Here is a 13,233-nt window from a genome sequence, read left to right as displayed (position 1 = left end):
CCACGAGAGGGTGCAGTGTCCGCCGGCGGGGGCGTGCCGGGTGACGTCACGCCCTGGGCGAGGCTGGGGACTCAGCACACCGCCGTCTTCGGGATCAGCGCTCCCCACGACCCAACCCGCCTCGGTTTGTGCCTTCAGCGCGTGCTCCAAATCCTCCAGCGTCCCACAATGCCTTGCCTGACGCTTTCGCCCTCAGCCCTGGCGACGCCACACCGCAAGACAGGGGCTCAGGAGAAAATTTGTCCCTCTGCGCGACCCGGCACTTAGAGGTCGTTGCTAGGCGCCGACGTCCGCTTCTTCACATCTGATTGGATCTCATCATAGGTGAGGCGGGGTTTTTACCGCGGTGCGCATGCGTGCAGCAAAGGATGGAGGACTCGGAACCCGAGCGGAAGGTGGGAGCCAGGCGGGGGTCTGCGCGGGTGGCGAGCGATCGTGAAGGAGGGGTCGGGGGTCCGGGTCTGACTCGTGTGTATCTGCAGCGGGCTCGCACCGACGAGGCGACTGCCACAGGAAGCCGCTCCGAGGCAGACGATGAGGACGACGAGGACTACGTGCCGTACGTGCCGTTGCGACAGCGCCGGCAACTGCTGGTGAGGGCCCCGGCTCGAGGGTGGAACGAGGGCAGGAGATGGGGGTTTGGCGGTGGGATGGAGGGTGGCCCCCGGTCTGCGGAGTGAGGTGTCAGTACACGGGAGCGTGGTCCCCAGGCAAACGAGGAACTGGCGACCTGATCTGAGGGGTGGGGCAGCTGTGCGCCTCAGGGCACGGGACCCTCTCCCAAAAGCCAGGATCCTGGCGCAGGCCCCTGGGCCCGATGCCCCACTGTGCGTTGGGCTCGGCTCTGAGGGGCGCTGGTGGAACCTCAGCTCCAGAAGCTGCTGCAGCGAAGGCGCAAAGGAGCTGCGGAAGAGGAGCAGCAGGACAGCGGCAGCGAGCCCCGGGGAGATGAGGACGACATCCCGTTGGGCCCTCAGTCCAACGTCAGCCTCCTGGATCAGCACCAGCACCTCAAAGAGAAGGCTGAAGGTGGGCCGGGCAGCAGGCGGGAGGCTCAGCTTGGTGCACTGCTTTGGTGTCTCTCTTGACACCTTCTGCTTGTTTGGTCAGCCCGCAAGGAGTCTGCCAAAGAGAAGCAGCTGAAGGAAGAGGAGAAGATCCTGGAGAGTGTGGCTGAGGGTCGAGGTATGGCTGTAGCTAGGGCAGAGAGGAGGTGAACTGAGCCTCCTCCCCCAGTCCTAGGCATGTTATATTTCAAAGGGCCTGGCCTCTGGGAAGCAGGAGCCAGCCCTGAGCCACATCTGTTTCCTCAGCCTTGATGTCAGTGAAGGAGATGGCTAAGGGAATCACGTATGACGATCCAATCAAAACTAGGTATGTTTTTCCAGTCTGGAAAATCAGTCACTCTTACTTCAGACAGTATGTGGTGGAGACTGGCGGGAACACCCCAAAGCCAGCTGTGTCCAGGGGCTCTCTTGACTCTTGCCACCCACCCACAGTTGGACACCACCCCGTTACGTCCTGAGCATGTCTGAAGAGCGGCATGAGCGTGTACGGAAGAAGTACCACATCTTGGTGGAAGGAGATGGTATCCCGCCACCCATCAAAAGCTTCAAGGAAATGAAATTTCCTGCAGGTGCCTGGGAGCTGGGAGCAACACCACATTTTGATAGGGAAACATCTGCGAGGTTGCGGCCTAGCCCCCACCAAGCCCAGCAACTGCAGCATTGGGTCTAGTCAGTGGGGATGAGGGATTTGAGAAGGAGAGATTTGTCTTTATGCTCCTTTTTCAGTTGTTGCAACTGTTCATATTTACCAATTTCTGTCATTAGGGAGCTTTGGTGGGCAAGTGATGACGGCCTTAAACAGACCTGGGTGTGAATCCTGCCTCTGCTTAACCTAGAGGCCTTGGACAAGTCTGTGTGTTTGTTTTTCTTTCTTTTTTTTTTTTCCTGGGTCTTAGTTTCATCATTTGTAACCTGAAGGACTTAGTGCCAACTTTATAGGCTTTGGGGGCTTGTTGAAGTACCTATGAGACACAAGGATGATGCCAGTGTTGTTTTCTGTAGCCATCCTGAGAGGCCTGAAGAAGAAGGGCATCCACCACCCAACACCCATTCAGATCCAGGGAATTCCCACCATGTGAGTGTGAACCTGGCGGCCCTGGGGAGGAGTGGTTGCTAGATGAGAAGCAGTCCCTGTATTCCACTGAAGCTGACCCTCAGGCCTCTCTTCTCTCACCAGTCTATCTGGCCGTGACATGATAGGCATAGCCTTCACGGGTTCAGGCAAGACACTGGTGTTCACTTTGCCGGTCATCATGTTCTGCCTGGAGCAAGAGAAGAGGTTACCTTTCTCTAAGCGTGAAGGGCCCTATGGACTCATTATCTGCCCCTCGGTAAGATAGGCTGGCCTGGAGGGCAGGGCGCAGATGGGTCCACCTTCTGGTGCCAGCCACTGCCCCTGTACCTGCAGCGGGAGCTGGCCCGGCAGACCCACGGCATCCTGGAGTATTACTGCCGCCTGCTGCAGGAGGACAGCTCGCCACTCCTGCGCTGTGCTCTCTGCATCGGGGGCATGTCCGTCAAAGAGCAGATGGAGACCATCCGACAGTGAGTATAGGCACCCCCGCCCCAAGGGCTTCCCCAAAGCCCCTACCTAGACAAGCTAAAGGACCCTTTGCTTTAGCCACTCGACAGATCCTTGCAGAGGCCTCCCATGGGCCCAGCCCTCAATGAGCCCCCAGTCCAACAGGGAGGTTGGTTGGGGTGGGACAGAGGGATGTGGTGAGGTACTGTGGGAACACAGCAGATGGACCAGGGGCATCTGGGAGGTCAAGGAGTCGGGGCATTCCGGGCAGAAGGCACAGAGGTGGCGGCCCTGGGGTGTCCAGGAAGGTCAGGGTTGTTTAGTGTGACCCATCGAGGAGGCTGAGGCTCTGGGGCATGGCTGGACCTGTGCGCTTTCCACACAGTGCAGTTCCCAACAGACATCACTAGATGTCCAGGGTTACAGACAGGCCAAACCCAGTTCCTGTTTCGTAGGCATTGCTAGTCAGGGAGGATGCAGACATGGAAAAGATGAATTCATCGTACCACGAAAGTGAGCCTTTGAGGCCTACAAAGGGAGCTGTGGGAGCACAGGCTGAGGCCTATCTGAAGATTCAGGATCGTCCTCCTGGGGGCAGGGGGAGTGACCTGGGGGAAGGGTGTGTGGGGCCGAGGTGACCACGTGGCTCGGGTAGAGCCGTGGAACGGAGTGGTGGTCGAGAAGGTTGCAGCGCTCTCCAGGGGAGCCTTGTGCCGTCCGTAGAGCAAGGTGGTGGCAGTGACGAGGCGGGTCAGGTGAGGAGAGGTAGGAAAGAGGCCGGAGGGTGGAACAAGGTGGAGTGCCGGCCTCTAGGTAGGGCTTAGCAGGTGGCCCTGCCGTCAGTGTCCCCCCTTGGTCCCCAGTGGTGTGCACATGATGGTGGCCACCCCTGGGCGCCTCATGGATCTGCTGCAGAAGAAGATGGTCAGCCTGGATATCTGTCGTTACTTGGCCCTGGACGAGGCTGACCGCATGATCGACATGGGTTTCGAGGGTGACATCCGTACCATCTTCTCCTACTTCAAGGTGCCCTTCCCCACCTGGCCGGGACGCTCCTGCCACCTTCCCCCTACACACCACATTCAACTCTGGAGGGCCCTAAGGCCCTGTGCTCCCCACCCACTGTCCCAGCCCCCCAGGCTCCCCAGCCCCCACGTGCCCTCAGCCCCAGCCCTCTTCTTCCTCAGGGCCAGCGACAGACCCTACTCTTCAGTGCCACCATGCCTAAGAAGATTCAGAACTTCGCCAAGAGCGCCCTGGTAAAGCCTGTCACGATCAACGTGGGGCGTGCTGGGGCTGCCAGCCTGGATGTCATCCAGGTGGGCAAACAGTCCTGATGGGCAGTCTCACTTGTGAGGGCTGGATCTGACGAGGCTCCCTTAGCTGATCGGAGCCGGGTAGGGGGGGGCACCTTGTGGGCACTAGGGGTTTCATTCGCAGCCATGGCCCTTAGCAGGAAGCCTTCTCATGGTACCCAGCCCTTGGCAAGAGGCTCTCTGGTCACCCCCTCGCCGGGACTGGGGGCCCATCCTCTGTAGCAGGGCCATGGCTGGTGAGCCTGTTCTCAGGACCACCTAACCTGATCCTGGTGGTGGCAGGAAGTGGAATATGTGAAGGAGGAAGCCAAGATGGTGTACCTGCTTGAGTGCCTGCAGAAGACACCGCCGCCCGTGAGTGCTTCCAGCCAGGCTAGCCCAGGGGCCGCATGCTGGCGGAAGGTTGTGGGGGCGCCCAGGAGTCAGCCCCTGTGACTGGAGTGGGCTTTCCTGGACAGGTACTCATCTTTGCGGAGAAGAAAGCAGATGTGGACGCCATCCATGAGTACCTGCTCCTCAAGGGGGTCGAGGCTGTGGCCATCCATGGGGGCAAAGGTTAGCGTGGCACGTGCATAGGCATGGACCCCGCTGCCATGGCAGCCCCTCATCTTACCCCTTCCCCTACCTGGCCGGCCTGCCACTACTCCCCAGACTCCTGCCGTCGCTCTAATAGCTCCTGCCTGACCCTTTCCAGACCAAGAGGAACGGACCAAGGCCATCGAGGCATTCCGGGAGGGCAAGAAGGATGTCCTAGTGGCCACAGACGTAGCCTCCAAGGGCTTGGACTTCCCTGCCATCCAGCACGTCATCAATTATGACATGCCTGAGGAGATCGAGAACTATGGTGGGCTGTTTGGGGGGCTGGGGTTGCGGCCTAGGCCCCAGCCCCTGGGCAGTGGGCCAGATGCTCTCTTCCCTCTCTCTGCAGTGCACCGTATCGGCCGCACTGGGCGCTCAGGAAACACAGGCATTGCCACCACCTTCATCAACAAGGCCTGTGGTGAGTCTGCCACCAGGGCCACCTTTGGCTGTCCCCCGGGTCCCCCACCTGTGGCCAGCCTGGTCCTGGCTACAGGGCCCAGGACTGGACCTGATGGTTCCCCGCTACCCCCACAGATGAGTCGGTGCTGATGGATCTCAAAGCCCTGCTGCTGGAGGCCAAGCAGAAGGTTCCACCCGTGCTGCAAGTACTGCACTGCGGGGACGAGTCCATGCTGGACATTGGAGGTGACACGGGGTGGGGGACACTAGTCCAGTGGGGGCATGACGGGAACACCACAGAACAAGTCCACTCTGCCCCTCAGCGGTCTGGGGGTCTGATGGGGGCCCAGGGTCTGGGGCACAGAGCCTGGCCCCATCACCATGCTGACCCTCCTCCCCCACCCACCGCTACCCCGTTCCCCCAGGAGAGCGTGGCTGTGCCTTCTGTGGGGGCCTGGGCCATCGGATCACCGACTGCCCCAAACTCGAGGCTATGCAGACGAAGCAGGTTAGCAACATCGGCCGCAAGGACTACCTGGCCCACAGCTCCATGGACTTCTGAGCTGGCTGTCATCCCTCTTTCTCTCCAAGGGGCCTCCGTCCCTGGGGCTCCAGCCACCTCCCACACACCCCTGCCCCGTGGGCAAGAAGCCAGCATCCTCAGCCCAGCTGGCCTGGGTTGGGCCAGGCTGGACCTGGCTGCCTGTTCCCTGTGCCCCCCAGAATTACTATTTTTGCTCCTCTTTACCCCAGCTGCCATTAAAACACCAGCCTTTTTGGTCTCAGCCTCTTGTGTTTTGCCTTCTCTGCCCCGTGCTTCCTGGGCAGGCCTCACCCTCTGACCTCCAGAGCCCCTCTCAGGTAGGGCCTTGGCATCTCCCACCACTACTGCCACACGTGCTGGCACTCAGTTGTGGAAGGAGCTGCCTACCCGGGTTCCCCTCTGGGGGCTTAGGGTATTTCCTCTAGTCTCCCTGGATTTATGACTCAGAGAAGGACATTGATGGACCAAGGGGAAATGGTTGGTTGGGTCTGCTGGTCTTTCTGGTTGGCTGTTATATAATCTCCAGCCCTGCCCCAGCCTCCCTCTTCCTGTCACTGTGTAAAGGTCCTGGGGCTTCTCCTAAGGCCCTTTAGGAGGAGACTTCCTGCCTCAGGCCCCTTGCCCACACAGGCTCCCAGTAGGGAACCCTGTGCTCTGTTTGCCAGGGGGGCAGCAGATGCCACAGGACTGCCACTCAGGCCACAAGAACCCACTGACCCAGCTCTGTGCCCAGGTATCTGCTGGGCTCAGGACACAAATGAGCCAGGCAGATGCCCTCTGAGGAGTTCACGGGTGAGTGGGACAGACAGATCAGCCATGAATAAATGTGGGTGGCGGTCACGGGACTGCTGGCAAATGGGCCAGGATTTCAACATCTCGCAAGGGGTAGACAGAAAAAGCACTGGTGATAGCTCCTCTGTCCAGGCACTTCATGTGCAAGGCCACATGCTTATCCCAGCAGGACAGCCGTTGCTCAAGCCATGTTTGTCAGTTGGTGTGTGGCCTAGGGCAAGTTACTTAATGTTTCTGAGCCTTGATTTCCTCATCGCTGAAATGGCAATGAGAATGCAAAGGACACGGTGTCTGAGGCTGCCAGAGCTCAGAGCTGCTTGGGCCACAGTGGGCACAAAGCCAGGTGAACGAGGCCCTCGGAAAAGATTTCCTGCCCGAGAAGCTACACACCCCACGTGTGACCCCCAAACAGTATTCAGCCTGTTTACACATTCCTTCCCAGAGGTGGCACTGAATAAATGAAATGAGGCTGTCCCCAGGATTCAGATTCATATGCAGAGCTCCCATACTGGCCTCCAGGAAGACGAGACTGAAACAGGACTCCAGCAAGAAGCAAAGCTTAAAAAGCCTGTGAGCTCTCCAGGGAACCCGCTGGGGGCGTGCCACCCACGCTCACGTGGCTGGGGCCGTGCCATGAGGGCTGGGGCCTCTGTGCTGTCAGACAGCGTGGGATGGTCTGGGGAGGCCTCCCGGAGGAAGAAGTCCCAGAGCCCTGAGCAGCACGGTGAGAGGTGCCCTGAAGGGGCCAGGCTGGGGGAGGTGGAGGCCAGAGTACCAGCACCCTGAATGCTGGGCCAAGGAGTCCAAGCTAGACCTCAGGGCACTGGGAGCCAGGAAGCGTTTAGGGAGGGGAGAGACAGGTTGGTTTGGGGTTAGCAGAGAGGGCCGGGTGGGCCCAGGTGGGGACGAGGTTCAAAGGGGAGATGCCAAAGCTGGCAATGGGTAGGGGCTGTGAAGATGGAGAGGAGCAAGTGAACATTAGAACTATTTCCAGAATAAAGACAAGCAGACCAACCAGGACTCCCAAGGGGGGGAAGCAAGGAATTTGCCAGTCTGGCTAGAGAAAGGTCCTGGGGCAGGGACCAGGCTGCGAGAATGGCAGGCCCCAGGGTACACAACTGCCCCAGGATGGGGGAGGGGTCAGAGCTCCTGATTCGGGAGCCAGCCTGTGGTCAGAGGCTCACACCCAGCTGACCCAGGCAGGCACGGGTCATCTGCCCTCAGGGGGTCCAAGGCCCCTGCCTGGCACTAGTGGGTACCTTGGGCCAGCTGGAACCCCAAGGAAGAAATACGTGATGCCCTTACCCCCATCCTAGCTCCTTTTCCGAAGACAGGGCTCCCCTCCCCCAACCCTGCAGCTGCCTCTCTGGACAGAGGGAGGGGGAAGTGGCCAGAAGGGGAAGTGTGAGGAGTTCCCCTCCAGCCCGTCGCCAGTCTCCTCAGGCCCTCGGAGCGGCGGCCATGGCCATGGAGCCTCTGGAGACACCCATCAAGGACGGCATCCTCTACCAGCAGCACATCAAGTTTGGCAAGGTGGGGACCCTGGCTGCCAGGTAGCTGCCTAGGACAGGCGGTGGGCCTCAGCCCCAGCCTTGGACGGCCCACCAGAACCTGGGAGAATGGGGGTAGGAGTCCAAGTGGGGAATCCAACCCAGGTGTGGGGAAGGGGAACTGAGCCCCATTCTCAGCCTGAGCGGGTTGGGCCGAGTGGGCTTTGCCGAGACCCTTCCTCATTTACAGATGGGAAGCCAAGAGCGGGGAGCCAAGAATGGAACCCTTGGGGCAGGGCAGAGCTGAGAGGCGGGTTAATCCAACAGCCTTCCATCCCATCTCCTAGTGACACTGTGGCCCCTCGAGAGGGCTGGAGGCTGAGCTGGAGGAGCCCCCCAAAGTGGAGCTCCATCCTGCAGAAGCGGGCTCAGCTCCTCCCGGCCCTGTCCTGGAGTAGCAGGCCCTGCACACCCACAGCTCAGCTGCAGCTGCTGCCCAGGCAGATAAACCGTCTGTTTCCTTTGCTTGACGCTATTTGCATGTTTCCTTCCTTGCCATCATGAGACTGAGGCCTCCCTCCTGCCCCAGCCCTTGTCCCGTGGCCCAGTTGACCTTTTCTTTACAGGGGGTGGGTGCACCAACAAAGCAGTAGTGTCAGGTGGTCTGCTCTGGCCACTCGATACTTTACAGACATTGCCCAGTAGAATACCCAACCCCGTGTTCTCATAACCTTTTGAGAGATGAGGATCCTAGTGCTTATGGGGGGGTCACAGTTAGGAAAGCGTGGGGTGGGTTTGAAGCTAGGGCTGACTGACCCCAAGCACAGACGCTTCCTGCTGCCAGGCCGGCTCTGGCAAGGCATCCTCTGTGGCCTGAAGAGCTGCGAGGCAGAGGCCAGCCTGGGTGGCCAGGAGCGTTTGCTAAGTGGCTTGTGCCGGGCTGAGCTGCAGGGAGAACTGCCACCCGAGGGTCATCTCCCCCATCTTCATCTCCTGCAGAAGTCCTGGCGGAAGGTATGGGGTCTACTGTATGCAGGAGGCCCATCAGGCGTGGCACGGCTAGAGAGCTGGGAGGTCCGGGATGGTGGCCTGGGGCCAGCAGGTGACAGGTCTGTGGGGCCTGGCCGGCGAGGAGAGCGGCGGGTCATCCGCCTGGCTGACTGCGTATCCGTGCTGCCGGCTGACCGTGAGAGCTGCCCGCGGGACACTGGTGCCTTCCTGCTCACCACGACGGAGCGAAGCCACCTGCTGGCCGCACAGCACCGCCAGTCTTGGATGGGCCCCATTTGCCAGCTGGCCTTCCCGGTGAGCACAGGATGGGTGGGTAAGGCATCCAGGGGCCAGCCAGGGAGACCCGTTCACTTACACCTTGTTCATCTCCACGCTCATTCACATGTCATCACTCAGCAAGCACCTGCCAAGCACCTAGAAGCCTGGGAAACAGCCCAGAAGCCCACAGAACAAATCTCAGATGGCCATGCATGCTATGGAGAAAATGAGAGGCTGGGTGGGACCAGGAGTGAGTAGGGGGATGTTAGACAGGATGGTTCAGGAAGCCTTCTCAGGAGAGGAGAGTGCGCCTGAATCCTTGAGGAAAAATAACCCACCAGGCAAAGATCTGAGGAAAGAGTGTCCTAAACACAGGTCTGAGGAGTCCCCTGAACTAAGGGAGCAGCATGGGCAAGGGCCCTGAGGCAGGGGTAAGCTTGATGTTCAAGCAGCAGAAAGGCCAGTGTGGCTGGAAGGTAAGGAGTGAGAGGGGGCCCAGGAAGAGGCAACAGTGGAGAGTCTGGTGGGAGCCAGCTGAAACTGCCTTGGGCCACATGTGGAGTTTGGGATTTTATTCTGAGCGCGAGGAGAAGCCTTTGGGGAGTTGGACACAGAAGCTGAGAGTTTTAAAGCTTTACAGGGTCCGTGATGGACCAAAAGGAAATGAGTGGCAGTTCCTCAAAAACTAAACATAGAGGGCCTCCCTGGTGGCGCAAGTGGTTGAGAGTCCGCCTGCCGATGCAGGGGATGCGGGTTCGTGCCCCGGTCTGGGAGGATCCCATATGCCGCGGAGCGGCTGGGCCCGTGAGCCATGGCCGCTGAGCCTGCGCGTCCGGAGCCTGCGCGTCCGGAGCCTGTGCTCCGCAACGGGGGAGGCCACAGCAGTGAGAGGCCCGCATACCGCAAAAAAAAAAAAAAAAAAAAAAAAAAAAAACTAAACATAGAGTTAACATATGACCCAGCAATTCTCCTCCTAGGTGTATACCCAAGAGAACTGAAACAGGTGTTAAAACAAAACTTGTACGAGAATCTTTAGAGCAGCATTGTTCACAATAGCCCAAAGATGCAAACGACGCAAATGTCCATCAACTGATGAATGGATAAACCAAATGCAGTCGATCCATGCAACAGAACATTACTTGGCCATAAAAAGGGACGAAGCACTGATACATGCTACAACATGGATGGACCTTGAAAACATGCTAAGTCAGAAGCTAGACACTAAGGGCCACACATTGTATGATTCCATTAACGTGAAATACAGAAGAGACAAATCCATAGTGACAGAAAGCAGTTTAGGGGTTGCCGGGGAGGCGGGGAATGGGAAGTGACAGTTAATGGGTACGGGGCTTCCATCTGGAGTGATGAAAAAGTTCTGAGTCATACACTTTAAAATGGTTAAAATGGTAAATTTTATGTTGTATATTTTACCCCAATTCTTATGATTAAAAAAAAAAAAGGAAATAAACAGGAGCAAGGAGACCAGTGGAAAGCCATTGCATTTGACCCTGGCCATGGTACCATGGGCCAAGGTGGTCATGATGGAGAGCACAGGGTCGGAGCCCAAAGGACATGGTGGGAGATGGGGAAAGAGGTCAGAGATGGGAGGAACAAGTGGCCATTCGCTCGTGGGTCCCACCTTTGAAGCTCCCACCCCTTTACTGCTCCAAGCTGTCGGGGACACACACAGGCCGGCCCAGTCGCTGGCCAACCTCAAGGGCAATGGAGGACAGCCTCGTTTGTGCCCTCTGCTTTACAGCACTCAGCACCCTCAAGGGGGAGCCGGTGGGGATTGCAGGTGGGGAAATAGGCTCAGAGGGGTGTCCCGGGTCTTGCAGTGTGTCAGGGGCCGAACTGGGACTGGCACTCAGGTCTCTGGGTGCCCTTGCTTGTCATGAACCCCAGAGAAAGGATGTGGGAAGAGGAGTGGATGGGACAGTAACCTCTGACCTTGTCCCATTCCCCAGGGCACAGGGGAGAGCTCCCAAGGATCAGGGGAGGCAGAGGCTCCCAAGAGGGGCCTGGTCCAGATGGAGGAGAACTCCATCTACTCCTCCTGGCAGGAAGGTGAGTCGGGGAGGTACAGGGGCAGCCTCAGCCCTAGCACAAACAGGGCTGGGATCTTTCCGGGACCCCCGGGGGCTGTGCTTGTGGCCCTCACGGCGCCGTGCCTGCAGTGGGCGAGTTTCCAGTGGTGGTACAGAGGACGGAGGCAGCCACCCGCTGCCAGCTGAAGGGGCCCTACCTCCTGCTACTGGGCCAGGACTCCATCCAGCTGAAGGAGCCCGCCAGCCCCCAGGCGCTCTACACCTGGCCCTACCGCTTCCTGCGCAAGTTCGGCTCCCACAAGGTGAGGTGCTGGGCGGCCGCCCCACTGGTCCCACAGGGAAGGGTAGCGCTTGGCGTGCGGCCCCTCAGCCGCTGACTCCCCGTGCCGCCCGTGCCCAGGGCGTGTTCTCCTTTGAAGCCGGCCGCCGCTGCGACTCGGGCGAGGGCCTCTTCGCCTTCATCAGCCCCCGCTCCCAAGACCTATGCGGGGCCGTAGCCGCCGCCATCGCCCGCCAGCGGGAGCGGCTCCCAGAGCGGGCGGGGCCCCAGCCCTGCCCCCTGCCGCGGGCCACCTCCCTGCCCTCGCTGGAGCCTCCGGGGGAGCTACGGGAGGTGCCCCCGGGACCCGAGGCGCCCGGCTCCCGGAGGGCGCGCGCGGCCGAGCCCGGGCCCCAGAGCCTGCCCCCTCTGCTGGGCCCCGCAGCCCCGGACGAAACGGCGCCCGCGCTCTACGCGTCCGTGTGCAAGCGGGCCAGCCGGCCTCCGGACGCCGCCGAGCACCTGTACGAGAACCTGTGCGTGCTGGACGCCGGCCCCGCGCCCGACGCCGGCTGTCCGGAGCAGGAGGGCCCGGGCGGCCGCAGCCCCCTGGCCAGCCCCATCTACCACAATAGCCAGGACCTGGGCTGGCCCGGCGCGGCCCATGACAGCAGCCTGGAGGCCCAGTACCGGCGGCTGCTGGAGCTGGAGCTGGCCGACGACGGCGACGAGGCCGAGGGCTCCGCCCGCGCCGGCGCCCACTTGGGCTTCAAGGCCAAGCTGGTGACGCTGCTGAGTCGTGAGCGCAGGAAGGGCCCGGCTCCCTGCGACAGGCCCTGACCGAGTATCGTGGCGGCCGGAGGAGGCCGGAGGAGAGGAAGGCGCTCTCCCTGGGACAAGAGGGCGGGGAAACGATGGACATCTGCAGACACACCCCCACACTCACTCTAGCCTGGAGGGACAAGGCAGACGGCCTGGGGAGGACCCCTCAGGTGCCCTGCCGGCCCCCAGTGTATAGTGTACAGATTTGCTGGTAATAAAGCCTTTTAGTTCTCCTCTCCGTCCCACCTTGTGGCCCACAGTCCATACCTCCTCCCTGTGGCTTCTTGCAGTGGCTTGCCCGGGTCCACACAGACCCTCAAACACAGGCATTGCAGCAAACATCAGTGCCCTGTGCTGGGTTCCAGGGACACACGTGGCCTGGACCTGACCTCTGCCACCAGTAGGCTCAAGTCTCCTGGAGCAGGAGGGTGAGATGCAAATAATTATGGCTCCACGTGGTCCTGTTCAGCCGAAATAACTCCGACAGTAGGGCAGAGGGAGAAATAAGGCTTGCTGATGGGAGAGGTGCCCCCTGAATTGAGTGTGAAGGGCAGGCAGGGCTTCACCAGGCTGGCAGTGAGCCCTGGAGCTTTCCAGGATGAAGGTGGGCACGGTGGGTGCAGAGAGCAAGGGAAGACCATGGACCCGGAGGGCTCCAAGGGGCTGAGGGAGAGTTGGCCGCACATGAGAGGCCTCACCATCCTACAATGAGCTTGGTCTCATCCTCAGTAGAGGGACATAGTCAGCCAGGGAAGCAGTGTGGAGGCTGATTTTGAGGGACCAGAAAGCCTGGGCTGGGGAGGAGTTGGGGGGGGGGCGGGGAGACGGGCAGGTGGAAGGGAGTTCAAATGTGTGCACACCCAAAACACTCCCCACTGAGACTCAAAAATGCACAGACACTTCTGTGGAATCCCTGGCCTCAGTCTTCCTCAACTGTCAAAGATAAAGATCAAATTACATACCAAGCATACATTCATTCGAGTTTGATCAGGTGCCTACTCTGTGCCAGGCACTGAGGTCACGGCCATGTTCATTACAGCCACAGTCCTGTTCTCAAGGAGTCCTCATTCCAGAGGGAAATAAGGAGTCTCTTGAAGACTCTAGTGCCTGCTTTACTGTCCTC

The 13,233-nt window shown here is 59.8% G+C and overlaps 2 protein-coding genes across 3 annotated transcripts; both read left to right on the top strand.

The window, feature by feature from the left end:
- Positions 1-298: 298 nt before the first annotated feature.
- DDX41 (DEAD-box helicase 41) lies at positions 299-5,671 on the top strand. Its single transcript, XM_060094887.1, has 17 exons — positions 299-395; positions 483-593; positions 870-1,029; positions 1,111-1,185; positions 1,314-1,374; positions 1,500-1,636; positions 2,070-2,142; positions 2,245-2,398; positions 2,476-2,612; positions 3,453-3,615; positions 3,777-3,908; positions 4,188-4,259; positions 4,364-4,460; positions 4,600-4,749; positions 4,834-4,905; positions 5,022-5,132; positions 5,312-5,671. Exons 1-17 carry the CDS (start codon positions 369-371, stop codon positions 5,446-5,448), a joined length of 1,869 nt encoding a protein of 622 aa, XP_059950870.1. The 5' UTR covers positions 299-368; the 3' UTR covers positions 5,449-5,671.
- A 1,933-nt stretch (positions 5,672-7,604) lies between these two features.
- DOK3 (docking protein 3) lies at positions 7,605-12,128 on the top strand. 2 transcript variants are annotated; one of them, XM_060092466.1, is made up of 5 exons: positions 7,605-7,755; positions 8,712-9,017; positions 10,949-11,048; positions 11,159-11,331; positions 11,430-12,128. In XM_060092466.1, exons 1-5 carry the CDS (start codon positions 7,684-7,686, stop codon positions 12,126-12,128), a joined length of 1,350 nt encoding a protein of 449 aa, XP_059948449.1. In that variant the 5' UTR covers positions 7,605-7,683. The 2 variants fall into 2 exon arrangements, with proteins under 2 accessions (XP_059948449.1, XP_059948448.1); XM_060092465.1 differs by having other exon boundaries at positions 7,690-7,755; positions 8,715-9,017.
- Positions 12,129-13,233: the final 1,105 nt, after the last annotated feature.

Source organism: Mesoplodon densirostris, chromosome 3 (assembly GCF_025265405.1).
Source record: "Mesoplodon densirostris isolate mMesDen1 chromosome 3, mMesDen1 primary haplotype, whole genome shotgun sequence".
NCBI classification, from domain to species: Eukaryota; Metazoa; Chordata; class Mammalia; order Artiodactyla; family Ziphiidae; genus Mesoplodon; species Mesoplodon densirostris.
Note: the sequence above shows the minus strand (reverse complement) of the source record. Positions and strands in the feature narration are given on the sequence as shown.